Genomic DNA, 18893 nt, shown 5'->3' with positions numbered 1-18893 from the left:
CCGATTCCTGTTCTTGGCTGACCATGACATTGGATTGAATAGCCCTTGTGTCTCTTCCAATGTTATGATTCTGTGTCCTGAAACCTGTAACAGAAGCCATTACTGAAAACACATCATTCCATCCTCCACCTTTGATTTAACCTCTCTGTTCAACAGAGACATCACCATTGAATCAGCAGTTTTTAGCCAATATTAAATGAGGTTTTAAATGTCTCTTCTGCTTTGGCTATTGATGCCAAAATACTCTGAAGGCACCAGATTCTATCTGATCTCAGAAGCTTAGCAGGTCTGGCCTTTTCAGTGTTTGGAAGGGAGACCTCCAAGGAATACTAGGTGCTGTAGGCTATATTCAGAGGAAGGCAACAGGAACATCCTTTGAATCAATCTTGCCAAGAAAACCCTATGATAGCATTGCCATATTGTGGGGAAGAGATAAAGGAACATAGTAACAAAAGCAATGCTTTATTAAGGACACTGCAGCATCCTTTCTATGAGGGTATGCCTGCCATAGAAACATCACCCTGTTCTTGCGTGCCTTTATGGTGTAAGACAGGGGTAGGCAACCCTTTTGAGCCGGGGGCCGGGTTGCTGTCCCTCAGACAACTGGGGGGGCCGAAGCCAAAAAATAAATAATTAAATAATTAAAAAAAATTAAATAAATAAATAAACCGGGACAAATGTAGGACAAAATTTTCAAATTGAGGACATGTTTTAAATAAAAAATGGAGGTCATGCGAAAAAATTTGCTGATTTTTTAAAAAATGTTAAGATAAATGCATGTTTCTGAGGCTTCTATAGACAATTGCCCCACCATGCCCCTTGCGCGAGAGGCCAAAGGCCCCGGCGGTAATCGGCGGCAGGACCGGGCTGGGGCCGGTCCCAAGGCCTCGCCGGGCCGCATCCGGGCCACGGGCCGCAAGTTGCCTACCCCTGGTGTAAGACTTACTCCATTGTGGTGTAATGTGAGAAATAATGGGTGTATCTATCCATGTATTTCTTTCTTGTTTCTACTAGTGGTCAGAAATCATAAACCTCAAGATGCTGAATGATAAATAGCACAATATGCCAGACTAACAGTGGTAGAGAAAAGGATGTTTTGAGTTATGGATGTGGTCCCCAGGGGAATAGCAGGATGGAAGACAAAGAGATGGAAAAGATGATAAAATACAGAGATCTACAAACTGAATTTCAGTGCCTCTGGGAAACAAAAACAGCTGTGGTCCCAGTAGTAATAGATGCTCTAGAAGCAATTCCAAATGGCTGACAAAACATCTGAATGAAATCACCAAAGGTAGGAACTCAATAGCCGATTACAAAAAGTGACACTCCTTGAACATTAACAACAACAACAACTATGCTGTCTTTCCTCCAAGAGTGGGACTCAAGGGGCTCCCAAAGAAAGTCAATTTGAAAAAGAAAACCTTAACAATAGTTAAAAAGAAAAAAACACAATTGCATCTATTTTATATATTTTTAATTTTATTTACAGCATTCTGATCAATGTTTGATCTTAAGTACTTGAACTCTTTAACTCTTTCAATTTCTTCATTGTTTAGGTTGATTTTATGTATTTCTTCCATTGTCATTATTTTTGTTTTCTTTTTATTCAGCATTAAGTCTGCCTTTGCACTTTCATCTTTGACTTTCCTTAGCAATTGTTCCAAATCTGTGATTTTTCCACTAACAGTATGGTACCGTCCATGTATGTGAGATTGTTGATGTTCCTTCCTTCTCTCTTTACTCCTCCTCCTGAGTCTAATCCTGTTGTTCTTATGATATTTTCTGTATCTAAAGTTGAACAGACAGGATGATAAAAAGGCACTTTTGCCTGATTCCTTTGCCATTGGGAACCATTATGTTTCTCTATAGTCTGTCCTAATAGTAGCCTCTTGCCCTAAATATAGATCTTTTCATCAAGTCTATCAAATGTAGTCGCACCCCCATAGCCTTTAGAGCCATCCATAGCTTTTCATGATCTATACATAAATGCTTTGCTGTAGTCAATGAAGCACATGCTGATTTTTCCCTTCAATTCCTTTGTATGCTCCATTAGCCATCATATGTACCAGTTTCTAAATTAAATGACAACAAGGGGAAGCCCACAAGTAAAAGTGACACTGAAACCTTCTTTTCCCCTTTTCCTTTTGAAAACTACTGTGTTCTTTGAAAACAGAAATACATCTTTCTCTTCTATTTGAGAGCTGCATCATATTTTAGTGACTGCGCTCAGTGCATAAGACCTATGATGATCTGATGCTATGTATAACGTTACATAAAGGTCTTCCTATTAATACATGTTTCTGGAAATCATTTTGGAGGGAGAGTAAAGGCCAAACTGTAAACAGCATTATATCAACACCTTGTCCTAAGCATTTTATTTAAGACACTAACAGAAAATATTTCACAATCCAAAGTTTGCCCATTTATTTGGTTTAGGAAAATGTATCACTTTCTGGGTTTCACAGGGCCAACTTAATTTGATATTACAAACACAATTACAATTTAAATCTTAATATATTTACCAACAATATAAAAATTGTATTTTAGATTTAACACCTGTGCACTTCCGCCAAAGGATCCATGCCTCTAATGATGTGCCAGTGCAGCAGGACTTGACTGTAATACTTTTTGACCTGTGCTGTTGTGTAGTACTGAAACGTTTGGATGCAACCTTAAAGCTGTAAATAAATTTTAAAAATAGAGAATAGATGCAAATGCAATAAAGACATTTAATTACAAAGAATTTACCCTTCTGTGAAGTTGAAGGCTTTCACAGCTGGCATCCATAGTTTTATGTGGGTTTTTTGAGCTATGTGGCCATGTTCTGGAAGAGTTTATTCCTGAGGTTTTGCTAGCATCTGCGGCTGACATGTTGACTCTGAAGACAAGAGTTTGATTCATCTCTGGCCCATGGAGTCACATTCTCTCAGCCCCAGAAAACCCTATGATAGGTTTGCCTTAGGGTCACCATAACTTGTAATGATATGGACTTGAAGGCACAAAACCAAGTTCATGTGACAGTTGGGGCAGCAGTTTAAGCTTGTAAGCTCCCTTGAGCAAGGATGCACCGCCTTCTGACCTCCAAAGTGCCACATATGTTGGTCCTGTGCTGTAATACTAAAGCCAAGGGAAATTTATGAGGCAGAACAATCTCTGCCTGCTCTTTCTTTCACTTTAAGACTTGGGGGCAGATCAATTGATTGAAATGCCAAGAAGATGAGGCAATCAATAGCAGAATATTAAACTGCAGTTGTATTTGCTTGTGTAAATGAGTATAACAGGAAGGAAACACGTTCATAAATCTCAAAAAGAATATGAAATACGAACCTAAGCTTTGCAATTAATTATTTTTTATTTCATTCATTTATTTAAATATTTGTTTATTGCACCTTTTCTTTCTTTCTCTCTCTCTCTCCCTGTTTGGAAAAACTAGCGTAAACACCCTTGTTTGCTACAGTGAATAGGATTTGGCTGTGTGGGCCCTAGGTTGAGATCCGCTCCTGGGCAAGGATGGATATGAATGGCTGAGGCTCCTTTTCAAGGAAAGAGCTTTCTGCAGTTCAGAGCTTGGGAAAAGTTACTTTCTCTCTCTGTTCCAACTTTCAGAACAGACAGTCCTGAAGTTGCAGTCCACAAGATTACAGATTACCAATACAGTATTGCCAGATTATAGCTCCCTGTAGTCATGCTGATGTGAGGTTCCTGGGACTTTTAATCCCCCAAAATGAACCTTTCTAAACTCTTTCTCCAGTTATGATGGGATAAATATTGGAGACTGGGGGTAATACGTCTGTAGTAAAAGTTGAGTCTTCCTTATCCAAAATGCTCAGGACAAGATGTGTTTAGGATTTAGGATTTTTTATTTTTATTTTGGAATACCTGTATTTGCATATACATGCATAATGCAATATCTTAATGATGGGACCCAATCTACTGTAAATAGAAAATTCATTTATGTTTCATATACACCTTATACACATAGTCCGAAGGTAATTTTATATGCTTTTTAAATAACTATGTGCATGCAACAAGGTCTGTGTACATTGAATCATCAAAAAGCAAAGATGTCACTATCCCAGCTGTCCATGAAAAAAAGATTTAAGGTTTTTGGAATATTTGGGATTTTGGAATTCCAGATAAGGAAGACCCAACTCGTATTAGATGTTTAACATGCACTTCTCTTTTGCGATATTGTACTAAACCCTTGGGATGGGTGTGTAAGAAATCTTACCAAATCGTAGGCTGGGCAACCATGGCTATATCCCTGTTGAGATGTGGTGACCCAAACTGCTTTCAGCCTGCAAATTTATTAGGTCATAAAACTGTCACTGTTATATTCGCCTAAGAGATACGGTTCCCTGATTCAAAGCCCGGCAGAATAAATTTAAGCTCTGAGCCTTTGCAATATCCATCTCTTACATATATCAGCTCTCTCGTTAATTCTGCCGGGCTTTTATAAATCTGGGGGCATCTGCAATGCTGTGCGAGATGGGAGACATAAAAGCTGCAAATAAAAGATGCAGATTAGGCAACATTTTAACTGGTTTCCTAGCAGTCGGCTGATGGAGAGTCTCTCCTCTGTCCCAGAATGCCATTCTGTTACAGCTGCTTAACAGGGTGATGGATGCCACATCCGTCTCCAGAGTCTGGGAAAACTGAATGAGACGCTGGCATGTAAATGCAAAATGCTAATGACCTCATTTTGAAAACACCTTGCTCAGCTTATTTGTCAAAATTGCTATCAGTTTCATCTTGAATGCAGCTCAAGGTTAGCCTGAAAGGTCACCTGCAGATGTGGATTTGCACCCACCAAGAGAGATGTCCTAGGGATTCAAATAACTATAAAAGATATGTATGCACTAGGGGTATCAATACATTTAGTTACTTTATTTATTGATTTAAGGTATTTATATATTGCCTCCCAGCCCAACGCAGGCTCCCAAGGCAATGAACAACAAATAAAAACAGTTGAAACAGTACAAAGATGACAATAGCAACAAAAACAACAACAAGCACTAAAATATTCTTTTAAAACTTGTTAGGAGTCTAAAAACAATCTCCAAATATAATTTTAAAAATGAACAATTTAAACTACCACTACACACACCCGCACCCACACTTTGCACACACACACAGGGGATATAAATTGTTTATTTCAAAATAACTTCAGTAATTTTCAAATAATAATATTTTTTAATTTCTTACTTTCCTCTCTCCAAAGTAGGCAGGTGTATAACATAGATTAAAATACAATATAGAGCTAACCACATGAAACCGTTTGAAAACATAGGTTAAACAAAGCATAGGGTTAAGATGACCATTACACATTAAACCCATCACACATAAACTTAAAAATATACCAATTCAAAATTTGTAGTTTAGAATAATAATTTCCCAACAATTTTCAAAAGTTTTTTCCCTATTGAGTGAGATTGCAAGCGTTTATGTGCATTTCTGATTATTTTTCATGCTTTCTGTGAAAATGTTTGAACCGAAGCCTCGGGGGTGACCTTATCACAGGGTTTTCTTGGCAAGATTTGTTCAGAGAAGGATTTCCATTGCCTGAGAGTGTGTGACTTGTCTAAGGTCATCCAGTGGATTGACATGGCTGAACGGGGACTCGAACCCTGATCTCCCAGAATTGCCTCCCTGGCTCTAGCAAAATTAAAACAATACCTTTCGATTACAATGTTATGCGCAGATCCTAAATGCATAGTTTCATGTGGTTAAAGTGAAAATTTGGTAAGATATGTTTTTTTACAGAAGATTTTAAAATAATGATTTTATTTTGAACAAAATAAAATTTGAAATGTAAATCTCTCCTTTCTCCTCCCTCTGAAGCTCACCCCAGTCACCCATCCCTTCCACTGAGCCCCAGCATTTTAAAGGGATGCAAGTGAACACTGCAGTCTGTTTCTGCCAAAAATGCTGACTCCTTATAAAGACAGCACTGAAGAACTGGTATATTTTAAAGAATGTACTGAGAAGTGTATTATAATGGTTTTATAGCATTGTATTTTAACTGTTGGTCTTATGTGTTTTTGATTGTGTTTTCTATTTTATGCACCCCACCTTGAGCCTTGAGAGAGACTGTAATAAAAGTCATTATTATTATTATTATTATTATTATTATTATTATGCTTGGGCGTCAGTGGTATCCCCCCCCCTTGGGGTGTCACCTGGTGTGGTCTGAACCCCCAACACTCCTATTGACGCCCCTGACCTGATTGTTAAATTTGGAATCATAAAGCAAACAACAACACACATGCACACCTATTTTGCCATTCTCATGAGGTGGAGACTTTATGTGAATGGATGATGCTTCTCCTTTAACACATGTAATATATGGCATGGGAGCGGTACTATTCCGTTACTTAAATATCCGCCTGAAATCTGAACTGTACAGTCATGATGGATTTTCCAGCTCATTTGGGAAATGTTTGCTGTTGTTGTCATGTGCTTTCAAGTCATTTCAAACTTATGGAGACCCTTGGCAAGATTTATTTAGAGGAGACTTGTCATTGCCATCCTCTGAGGCTGTGAGAATGTGACTTGCCCAAGGTTATGTGGCCAAGCCGAGATTTGAACCCAAGTCATAGTCCAAGGCTCAAACCACTACCTCCCTCTGGCTTCTTTGGGAAATGTACATATGTGTATTTAACAATATTTATGTGTTATGCCTTGCTATCCTGTCCTAGCCCTGTTAATTGATTCTTTCCTCTCTCTCTCTCTTTTGCCTTCACAGTGGGAACGCCTCTGGTTCTTAATCCTCACTTTTTCTTTCTTCTTGACCCTGATCTGGTTTTATTTCTGGTGGGAAGTTCACAATGACTACAATGAAATCAACTGGTGAGTAAAGAGGAAAGTGGTCTTTGTAGGGCACCTTTCCTTCCAAAGGTTGAATATCCAATGTTGTTTAAGGAAAGTTCCTAGCTTCTGACCCTAGAAGCAAACTGACATTTTGGATGATTTTTTTTTTTGGGGGGGGGGAAGACCCCTCTTTTTTCATAGGGGTGAGAGAAATAAACTGTATTAGGGTCGCTCTAAGCTGGAAACTCTTTGAAGGCACAAAACAAGAAGTTAAAAAAGTAACTTTCCCAACTTCTGTGATCAGATCAGCATGGCCTTGTCTGCATTACTTATATCCCCAAATTCCATCTGAGCTGACTGCATGCTGTTTATGCAGTCCCCAAACTCCGAATTGAGTGGGAGCTGTTTCCACAATGCTCAGGTAAACAACAACAGCGGGGAATAACACCTAATGTAACAACAAGAAGAAAATCTAAAAAGTAACACAGTCCATATGAATAATATCCAAAGTATTTATATACAGCTTAAAATTCTCAAAACAAACCAAGTAGTATTGGAGTTACATTGGCCTGTTACAGACTGCCAAAATAAAGCTGCTTCGGGTCTCTTTGGAGGTATGCTGTTTAAATGATGCATGCATCCTAAGAATCCGGAAGCTGCACCGAAGCTGCACTCCAGTGCTCAGGAATGGAGTGTGGCTTTGGCGCAACCTCCGGACTCTTAGGACCCAGGCATCATTTAAATAGCATACCTCCAAAGGTGATTCAAAGCAGCTTTATTTTGGCAGTCTGTAACAGGCAATTGTCTATAAAATACATTAAATGAGAACTCATGTCCTATGTTCTCTGAAAAAACAATAATCCATCTCTGATGTCTCAAAAAGCCTTCAAAGACATAGCCTGTGTTGAGAGACTTAGTGAGGAATGACTTCCTTGAATGTCCTATGATTCCAGTCCACTATAGTTTTCAGCCAGAGACGTTTCAACCAATGGTCTTCTTCAGTGGCTGCAGTATCTATATCAGACTGTAAAATACAGCAGAGAAGTTGGTGATTTCTTTGTATGTTTATCATTCCACATAATGTACTTATATAGATACTGCACCACATGACGGAGTGAGTCCCAGCTTCTGCCCACCTAGCAGTTCGAAAGTATGTGAAAATGCAAGTAGATAAAGGTACCACTTCAGTAGGAAGGTACAGTGGGCCCTTCGCTTATGTGGAAGAGGAATTCCATGTATGCTCGCACCCCATTGAAAACAATGGGGTGCATGTTTGCCATGCCGCGCTGAGCACACCATATGTTTTATTGTTACATGGTTTCAGCGTAAGCTTGAAGCCACTTATAGTGCGCCCAGATACAGTGTGGGTGCATTGTAACAGTGTTCTGTGCAGCCATGTTGGCTACATGACCACCAGTGTTGTTTTATGACAATGCTAGCTCCCTCGGCTTTGTAATGGAGATGAGCATCATCCCTTACAGTCGGAAATGACTTGACAACCTTGTCAAAGGGCTAATCTTTACCTTTATCTTTTACACTGGGTTTTCCAAAAAACCCAGAGGAAAATGCAACAACGACAAGTAACTGCCTTTCCATGTGGTCTTTGCAAGTGACCCTGCCAAATCACTTTGAGGTCAAAACAACCAATGGGCACAGTTGCAGCACTGTCCAGCTTGCAGGAAACACATGGGAAGACAGCTGCCCATCATTGCCATGTTTTGCTGCAGCAGATTAGGAGAAGGATTTGGGTGAAATTTGGGTCCAGAATACTCTGGGGGCAGCCCAGAGTATTCTGGCAAATGTAGAGGAGCCCCAAGCAATCTGTGTTTAGTTTAATTATGTCCTTGGGTCACATCCTTTGGCGGAGTGGTCCTAGTCACTCATCAGTTAACAAAATATTCCTTCTTGGAGGCACACCAGAGTCCAGCCACAGCTGCTCAGATTCCATTGTGGGTAAGCCCTTGTTTCTTGAGATTTTGCCAGCGAAGGTCATCTTTGGTTTAAAGTGTTTTTATATATACTGAGTGCTTTTTTCCTTCCCCTTGCAAACCCCCCACAACCCGTCTGGAATCTCTTTGAGAAAGGGTAGGGTGGCAGCATAAATAAATATGCCACCCACGCCTTCACAATCAGACATTGGCTGTCTGAGGAGGCGATGCTGACATTAAAAATAGCACTGTGCTCCGTGGTAAAATAATCAGGGAGGAAATAGCAACACAGCAGAAGAGCCTTAATTACCAAAAGCTCATCCTTAGTGAGAGAGGAAATGACATTTCCCAAGAGGCTGGGTGCTAAGAACCTCGCAGGTGTGCTGTCGGATGTTTAGCACTGCCTGGCACAGTTAGCGGATCCCACAACATTTTGGTACAGAGAGCAATGTATTTCATGCAAAAATGCACTGCCTTTTTTTGTGCAAAATTATTGTCTATTGAACCCAAAAGAAACATTTATTGCATAGAGGAATTCTTTACAAAACAAAAACATTAAGAAATGTAAAAAAATCTTTCAAGAGTTGCCCATTTTCCTAATGTCACGGCAACTTTTCTTGCTGAGGATGAGAAAACTTGCAAGAATTGACATTGCCTCTTAGGACCCCTGGGTTTGATGGGACAGTGACAGTCAAGGTCCAGACCGGATTCATAGACTTATTCCTTTGTTTCATAAACTGTTTTTGTCTCTTCTTGACACCAGAGCTTGACACAATGTTGAATGTGGCACGTTTTAGTCTAGCAAGGTGCCTGTAATCTTTATTTAATTTAATTTAAGTATTCCTAACCTGCCTCTGCCATGAGATCCCAAGATAGCAGACAGCTAAGGCAAGCTGAACAATTTAAAACAATTCCAGATAAAAACAATGAAATAATTTACAAGTTGAGTCTCCCTTGTCTGAAATGCTCGGGACCAGAGGTATTTGGGATTTTTAAATTTTATTTTGAAATACCTATATTTTCATATGTGTAGGCAGTGAGATATCCTGGAGATGGGACCCAGGTCTGAACACAAAATTCATTTATGTTTAATATATAACCTATGCACATATCCCAAAAGTAATTTTATACAATATTTTAAAATAATTTTGTGCACATTGAACATTGAACCATCAGAAAACAAAAGTGTCACTATCTCAGCCACCCATGCAAAAAGTTTTGGTGTTTGGAATATTTTAAATTATGGAATTCTGGATGCGAAAGACTCAACCTGTAGTTTCTTGTGGGTTTTTCAGGCTATGTGGCCATGTTCTAGAAGACTTTCTTCCTGATGTTTCACCAGCATCTGTGGCTGGCATCTTCAGAGAATTCTCTGAAGATGCCAGCCACAGATGCTGGCGAAACATCAGGAAGAAACTCTTCTAGAACATGGCCACATAGCCTGAAAAACCCACAAAAAATATGTATGCCGGCCATGAAAGCCTTCGACTTTACACTCAACCTGTAAATAGGATAAAAGCAAAATCAACAGCTCACCAATTTAAAACAGCAGAAAAAGGACAAACCAGTTAAAACTGCGCATTGGAAAAGAAAAAGACACCCGACATGGAATGACTGGTTTCTGAAGTTGATGACCTACTTTGAAATGGACAAGCTTACCTGTTTAATTAGAGAAAAAGATTGGAATAGGCAGGAAAAAAGCTGGATGCCATTAATAGAATTCGTCAAGGATGAAAGGAAAATAGATAAATTTGTATGTTAGACTGTAAAAAGAAGGAAAATTAACAAGGAATGTATTGTATATATTAAGCAGAGTAAAATTTATTGATGATAAGAACAACATAGAATGTTAGCATACAAGAAGGTAAATGGCAAATAGAAATTCAGATTATAATATAAATGTATTAATGATTAAGATTAATCAAAATATCACAGACTACTGAGCCTTTCCATCAGGAGGCTAAAATATTGTGGTGTACTGTTTATTTGATGTATGTTTGTAACTTATGTAGAAAAGTGTAATGTATGTAATATGTGTTCTTTTTTAACCAATAATTTTTTTTATTAAAAAAAACTTTAAAAAAAAGATTAGGGCCCAAAGGCTTTAAGAGGAAGCCAGGTTTCTCTTGGTGCCTAAAAGAAACCTACACTGGGGCCAGTTGGGCTTCCAAGGAGGGGATTTCGTAAATAGGGTGCCACAGCAGAGAAGGCTTTTCCCATGTTGCCACATGATGTATTGCTTCCATTGGTGGAACAAAGAAGAGGATTCCTCCTTCAGACCGTAGTTCAAGGTCTTGGCCACGTCACATGCTCTCAGCCTCAGAGGAAGGCAATGGCAAGCCGCCTTTGAACAAATCTTACCAAGAAAACCCCATGACAGGCTTGCCTTAGGGTTGCCGTAAGTTGAGAACAACTGAAAGACACACAACACACACAGCCTTCTCCTGAGGAAGTAGACTGAATTCTACAAAAACTTGTGATGCCAACTTCTTTCTTTCCTTTAGTCTCAAAGATGCTACAAGATCTCTCTACATGCCCTCTTCTTTGTGATTTGATTTGATCCCTGTATGTAGGCTCAGTGAGGTTTCTCCATCCTCTTCCCTTTTAAAAATTAACATTGCATTTATTGAGCTTTGCTTGGAAGTGTGTCTATTTAAATGTACATTTTGTCATTTTATATCCTTGAGGAGATAGTAGAGGGGTATATTTGGTACTACCAATTTATAGAGGTGATGTATATCGGTGCTTTTTAATCGTATCTGATGCAAGGAACCTTAGGGCTTGTTTCTCAATGTGTCAGGGACCTGCACCATATTTGTACCCATTGAGTACAACTGTTTCTTTCTTTCCTGGAAACTTGCTGTGGACTAGCACCAGTCCATGGACCACACACTGAGTAGCATGGGGTACATAACTCTTGGGGTTCTCTTGCGAATGACCCTGTTCTCATAGTTATAGGACAGGCACACATAAGTGATTAAGCAAAAATGACTAAAATGCTCCCAGAGGATGAATACAGTTTTGAAAGAACAAAGGTGCCTTTAAATATAGGGAGGAACCCAAAATGTCTACCAGATAAGATCCAGAGATAAGGTTTTTAGTTTGGGCCCCAAGTTGTGCAATGCCCTCCCTTTGGAGGCCAGATTGGTGGTAATGTTGGCTTCATGTTTTTATCAAGTAAAGGCATGGCTGTTTATTAAAGTTTTGGAGAGCCCTTGTGAATCACTGTAAAATGTAAAGCACATACTTTTAAACTGTTTTGACCTTTTTAACCCATTCTAAATTGTTCATTGTTTAATATGTTTTCTGTCTGTTTACATTATTGCATTGCTTTAAATCCTTTTAATCTTTGCATTGATTTTATTTGTACACTGAGATGTTGTGACCAAAGGAGGGATATAAATATTTAAATAAATATGGAACCACTTGGGGTGGGATATGCATGGGAAGCAAGGTGGCTAAACACAAGATTATCTTAAACGCTGATGACAGAAATGTTAAGACATAGTTAAACAACCATCACCTTAAAACACCATTACATTTTTTAAATAAACTTTATTTCTGTTTCACAAAATTTATTACTATAGTAAATCAACAACAAAAAAATTGTTGTTCAAACAGGCTTATGAAAACACCAATATATTTTTTAAAAGGATAAAATCATTAAAAAACATAACGACAGGGCTGGCAAAAACTCTGGTATAAAGCTTTAGGGAGCCACCACCAGATAGAAAGATGGGCTTTCCCAACCTGGTGCCCCAATAGATGCATTGGACTGCATCTCCCATTATCATTATTATCATAACCAAGTTGCTTAAAGATGTGACCCTGGATTCTGCCTGCCAGCTCATTTAGTGGCCAGGCTGATAAGGATGTTCTGGAAGTTGACATCTGAAAGGTAACTTTTCAAAATCGTAGCAAGGCTGGTATAGGCAAGATAGGACAGGGTTCAGACTCATGCATATCATGTTGGACTGCGGTTCCCTTCCATTGGCTGTGCTGGCTAAGGCTTTTGGGAGTTGCAGTTCAATGGCATTCTTACCCCAGGCTTGAGGAACCAGTTGTCTCAGCCACTGTATGATTAAATTTGTGGTGCACCATGCTCTGTCTTTCAAGGTGCATGAGCCCTATTTTGTTCCATTCACGCATTCAATTTTTGCCTTTTGTTTTTGATGGGGGAAAAGGGAGTTTAATCCTTCATTCAGTCTCACAGAGCTTTGGCAGTGTTAAATACGTATGTCTAATCTCTTTTCTCAGTTCCCTCTTTTTCATCCTTCAGGTTTTTATACAATAGAATGGGATACTGGAGTGACTGGTCCATTCCAATCCTTGTTACCACTGCTGCTGGCTTCACATATATCACAGTTTTATTGGTGAGATTTCTATTGCTGCTGCATTACCTAAAATCCCAGCAAAATGTTTCTTGCTAAGCCTAGCAGCACAACATTGAATTTGTCATCCTGAAAGTGCATATGTATGGGTAGCTCTGTCTCTTTGATTTGTAGGTGATGTTGTCTCTTGTAGGACTGTTGAGAGGGCTTCAGGCTATAGACAGCAAGTGAGATTTAATGTAGGGGACTGAAGTGAACATGGAGGGAATAGTCATCAACATTCAGTCTGACCACAAATTCCTGTCTCCATGAACCAAAAAACAGGCTAGTCTCACCTAACAATTTGCAGGGTGAAAAAAAAACCCCATCCCCAAACAGTCACCTGCTGCTCCTGGAGCAGTAGTTTACTAGTAAACCCCAACAGACCCCAAACTGGCCTAAAGTTGGCTGAAAAGGCCAGTAGTCAAAAATTATTTCATAGCTTCTAGGTGTAAGTTTGAGTTGTTTTCATGTGGCAATGGAGAGGTTCTGCCTAACACAGTCATACAGGAGTAAAAATAGCACTCATCACCTGCAGCAGTTGCCCATTCCTGTATTTTCATTGGCTGCTGGTCATTCCATTGTACTACAAGTCCCAGAATCCCCTATGATGGGTACCAGTTGGTAGCTGGTGCTGGGAATACACCACAAAGGATGGCCAACATAATGTTATGCCCTGTTTCTGGCAGAATACAATGGGAGCTGAATGCTAGTCTTGACTAACCTTTTTGCTACCAACTAGTTTGAGAGCCAGAGTGATGCAGTGAGATGACCCTGGAAACAATATAATGCTCAGTAACATGGGAGGAGGTAGGAAAAGGGGCTATAGGTGGATGGATTCAGTCAAAGAAACAAACCATGGCATTTAACATGTAAGACCTGAGCATTGATAGCTGGAGTTCTTGGGGGGCCTCATTCATAAGAATGTCATAAGTTGAGGTCAGTCTGAAGATAAATAACAAAAACAAACCAACTAGTTTAACTGTCTTATCCATTTCCCCCCAGATTTTAGCTCTGTGCCACATAGCAGTAGGACAGCAAATGAACTTGCACTGGATCCACAAGGTAAGTTGTTGTTGTACACCAGAAACTACTGACACACTGCATAAAAAACAAATGAAACTGAAACTGTGTACCCTTGTTTGAAATTAACCCCAATTGAAAGAAATGATACGGCCGGCCATCCATATTCATGGTTCCCCTATCCATGGATTCAACCATCCACAGCTTGAAAATATTTTTCAAATATATAAATTCCAAATGTCATTTTACTATGCCTTTGCATTTAATGGGACTTGAGCCTTCATGGATTGTGGTATCCATGGCGGGTCCTAGAACCAAACCCCAGTGGATACCAAGGGCTCAAAATATCCACAAACTCCAGTCCATCAACAGGGGGTTGAACAGGGACAATGGCTTCCTGGGCAATGGCTTCCATGCATATTATAACACTGGTTAGCACCCCGGCCTTATCGTATCTCCTTTCTAGTTCCCAACCTGTGCACACCATGTTCCAAAACTCTCTCCACCATTCCTATCATCACCCTGGCCTTAGGCAACATCTTCCCTCCTACATTTGTCCCTCAACAACCATTGTGAAAATGGGACTTGTCCCATCCTTGCCATACCCACAAATTTTTGCAATCTTTGACTATTCATACAATCTGATTATAGTTTTCCTGGGCACCAGTTCACGCCATACATCTGAGGAGAGAGACTATGTCTACAAAAGCTTATGCTACAACTTCTTTCTCTTAGTGTGTAAAGAGATCTTATAGCACCTTTGAAACTAATTGAAAGAAAGAAGTTGGCAGCATGAGCTTTCATAGACTTAAGTCTACTTCCTCAGATGCATTTGGCACATTCTATTCTGGTCCAAATGCATCTGAGGAAGTAGACTTCAGTCTATGAAAGCTCATGCTGCCAACTTCTTTCTTTCAATTAGTCTCAAAGGTGCTACAAGATCTCTTACATACTGATTTTACAGACAACATGGCTATATCTTTGAATTCTTTCTCTTAGTTATTCTCAAAGGTACTAAAACATCCCTTTCCATACTGATATTCCAGACTAACATGGCTATGTCTTTGAATTCTCTTCCCCCATTTTTTGTTTTGTTTAAGTAGAGGTTCTCAGAGATCTGAACATTATTTCAAGGGTCTCTCCAGGATCAAAAGGTTGAGAAAGACAGTTCTGGTGACTGGTTCTTCCAGGTCCAATTATTACACCACACAACACTGTCTGAAATTGTTCATCTGCTATAGCTTTCCCAGAGATGCTGTACAGGGGACTGTGAGAACAGAGGCCGCCTGCAGAAGTGTTCTTGTACCTGTAGCTGTTCCTTCCAGTATGATTGTCAGGGTTGATGCCCCCAATACTTGGACTATGTCCTGCAACCTTCAAAGCTGCTGATTTATCTGGATGGGTTTGTTTTTTCTTGCTACCAGTTCTCACCCCTCCAAATGAGAATCATATCTGCTTGACAAAAGGAATCAAATAGCGGATGAGATAAAAGCACATGACAGACGCTTCTGTCTGAGTGGCATGAGGGTGAAACAGTCTGTTCTCCCTGCCACAGCATTTGGGGGAAAAATGTCTTTTTTCCCTGATACAATCTAAAGCAAAGTAAAACTCATTAGGCTAGACCAGTAGAAAGAAACTTTTTATCAGCGCTTTGCTATTGTACTCTAAAATGCCTTCTGCATCAGCCAATTCTGGGAATAATTTAACTACTTCTCCCCACTCCCTCCTCCTCCTCCTGTGTTTTTAAAAGAGAGGTCATTCCATGAATCTTTACATCCCCCTCCTTTCTTTGTTGCAAAGAAGCAGGGAATTGATTGGGGTCAATTTGAATGGCATTCTTTTTTTTCTTTTTCTTTTCATGATGATATGCTCCATCTTTCTTTGTTTATTTACAGACTTAGCTTGCAAACCCATTGAAAGCTTTGGGTCTGGATCACAGCTAGCATGCTTTGGGATTCTAGGTGTTGCATTCCAAGAAAGTAACATTTTTAGGCACTAAACAATTATATTTATGGCTCCTAATTTCAAGTTGGCCCTCCATGTCCACAGATTCTTTATCCACTCATTCAACCCTCTACAGCTTGGAAATATTCAGAAAAATATATAGATTCCAAACAAAGCAAACCTTGATTTTGCCAATTTATTGTATTATTCCATTGTATTTAATGAGGCTTGAACATCCATGGATATTGGTATCTATGGGAGGTCCTGGAACCAAACTCCAGCAGATAGCAAAGGCCCACTGTATAGACTAAAGCTTTAGGAGGGCTCCTAACTCAAACTGTGTTGGAAATTCCTTCAGAGACATCTAGATCCATCAGCTTCTCTGGGGAAATGATCCTCCATCCCTGCAGAACCTGGAAGTAGTGAAAATGGGAAGAAATCTGTTTAAGTGTTTCTACCTACTTCTCTTTCTCTGGCTGTGAAGAAGAAATGGAAATAATCTACTTCCTGGTCTAGATTAGCCACAGTTCATTGTTATATTAAAACAGGGCCAAATTGTGGTTAGTTTAAACTATGGTTTGTCAAAGCGAGCCAAGATCAGAATGCACTTTTTTTCCCTTCTTTGAAAAAGCCACATTTCTTCATTTCTCACAGGAGAAGAGGCACAAATATAATAATCTCTCTCATGTTCTTGCATTGCAGATTGGGTTGGTGACAACTCTGATATCAACGGTTGTAACAATGTGTTCTGTAGCCCAGCTGTGGGACGATGAGTGGGACATGGTGGTTATATCATTGCAAGTAAGTATTTAGCTCAAGGAGAGGAAAGTGGAGCAAGATAGTAATACAGTTTTAGATTGCTGGGAGCTATAAGTAGGAATGGATTCTTGGAAACTCTTCTTGAAATTGGAAGGAAATGTTTCAGAGAACCAAAACGGAAATAATGCAGTCACACAATATGTCAAATCTGTGGAACTCATTGGCTTTGGAAAAGTTACTTTTTTTAGATTACAGTTCCTAGACTACCTTGGATAGACTGGCCAATGACCATGTTGGCTGAGGCATTCTGGAAATTATAGTTCAAAAGTGGCTTCTTCCAAGCTTTGGAAACTCATTGCTAGAGGATGTGGTGTGGGGTACAGATACAAATGAAATTAACCCAAAATAAAATACTTAGGCTGCATCTGCACAGCAGAAATAATCCAGGCTGACACCACTTTAACTGCCATGGCTAAATGCTATGGAATTCTAGGACTAGTCGTTTTGGGAAACGTTTAGTTTCCTCTGCCAGAGTTCTGGTGCCCCACCAAACTACAATTCCCAGAATTCCGTAGCATTGAGCCATGATAGTTAAGTGTTAATTGCATCAGTTCTGCAGTGTAGATGCAGCCTCAGATTTCCAGCCTAGGAGGTCTGTCTTCACCTGAGCCACTCTGAGAGCCTTTGTGGCTGAGGAGTGGGGTGCTAATACTCTAAAATGCCTGAGTTATTCTGCAGTACGGATGCAACCTTAGATGAATATAAGGATGGATAGATATAAGATGAATATAAGATGGATAGTTCAGTGTATATGAATCATACATATATTTCATGCAGAGGTAGCCGTGTTGGTCGTATAGCAAATCCAATCAAAAATCCACTAAACCGTGATACCTTTGTTGGCCAACCAAAATGCACAATATACATGTTGCAAGCTTTTGAAGCTTCACTGGCTTCTTCATCAGGCAGAGTGTTAAAACTCATACAGGACAAAACAATAGCAGATGTTAATCATAGGCCTGCATTTTGCTGTTTCTTTTCTTAGTTAAGATGGTATGGAGGGGCATGTCTTGCAGGCTGGCACCTCCTCCTTCTGCAGAATATCTCATTATGTATATGTAAATATTTCAAAATTTGAAAAACTCCAAAATCCATTCTAGTCCCAAGCATTTTGACTCAACCTTTTACCCACATCTGGTTCATTTCCCCATTCCCAGCTTTAAAATCACATGTTTTCCTATGTTCTAGGAAGTTATAATAAATAACTGGAACTAAAGTCATCTCATGTATAATGGTGTTTGCTATATTTAAAATTAGTGAGGAAGACTCGGAGGGTGGTGGAGTCTCCTTCTTTGGAGCATTTTAAGCAGAGGCCATCTATCCATCTCTCAGGGTGCTTTGATTGTGAGTTCCTGCCTGGCAGAAGAGCGTTGGACTCGATAGCCCAGGTTCAACCAGTGGGTTTCCATATTTAAATATCTGTGGAGGTATCGTGTGGAAGATGGAATGAGCTTTTCTTCTGTTGATTCAGAGGGAAGGACCCAAACAAATTGACTGAAAAGCCAAAAAAGTTGTTTGGACTAAACATTAGGAAGAGCTTCCTAATGGTAAGAGCTGCTTGATAATGAAACCTTTCAATGTGGTGGCATCTTCTTCATTGGGAATGTTTAAACAAAGATTAGGGCAGGGGTCAGCAACCTATGGCCCGCGCCCAGTCCTGCCACCGATTGCCGCCCCCGCCGCAGCTTCCGCGCCGCTCTGGGCGCCATTTTGAATTCAGCCCCCCAGTTGTCTGAGGGACAGCAACCCGGCCCCCAGCTCAAAAAGGTTGCCTACCCCTGGATTAGGGCATCTGTCAATGATGTTTTAGTGATGGATTTCCAGCATGGGCAAGGGTTGATTAGATGACCTTTGGTAGTCTCTTAGTTCTGCGTTTCTACATGCTTTAGCTGGGTATCCTGCACTGAGCAGAGCATTGGATTTTATGGCCCATGAGAACCCTTCCAACTCTATGATTGTATGACTATATGTACAAAAGAGAGAGCCCTTGAAGTCTCTT

At 39.9% G+C, this 18893-nt stretch overlaps 1 protein-coding gene across 5 annotated transcripts in view; it reads left to right on the top strand.

The window, feature by feature from the left end:
• Positions 1-18893, top strand: part of LOC149320150 (glycerophosphodiester phosphodiesterase 2-like) — a 196262-nt gene that overhangs the window by 123237 nt on the left and 54132 nt on the right. For all 5 annotated transcript variants that reach the window (XM_089513025.1, XM_089513022.1, XM_089513024.1 and 2 more), the window contains 4 exons: positions 6746-6849; positions 13018-13111; positions 14114-14173; positions 16778-16876. In XM_089513025.1, the coding sequence (XP_089369151.1) occupies positions 6746-6849; positions 13018-13111; positions 14114-14173; positions 16778-16876 (357 nt within the window). The remainder of the gene's footprint in view (positions 1-6745; positions 6850-13017; positions 13112-14113; positions 14174-16777; positions 16877-18893) is intronic.

Source organism: Sceloporus occidentalis, unplaced genomic scaffold (assembly GCF_023333645.1).
Source record: "Sceloporus occidentalis isolate IW3139 unplaced genomic scaffold, rSceOcc1.0.p SCAF_2, whole genome shotgun sequence".
Classification (NCBI taxonomy): domain Eukaryota; kingdom Metazoa; phylum Chordata; class Lepidosauria; order Squamata; family Phrynosomatidae; genus Sceloporus; species Sceloporus occidentalis.
This window is presented reverse-complemented; position numbering and strand designations above follow the sequence as displayed.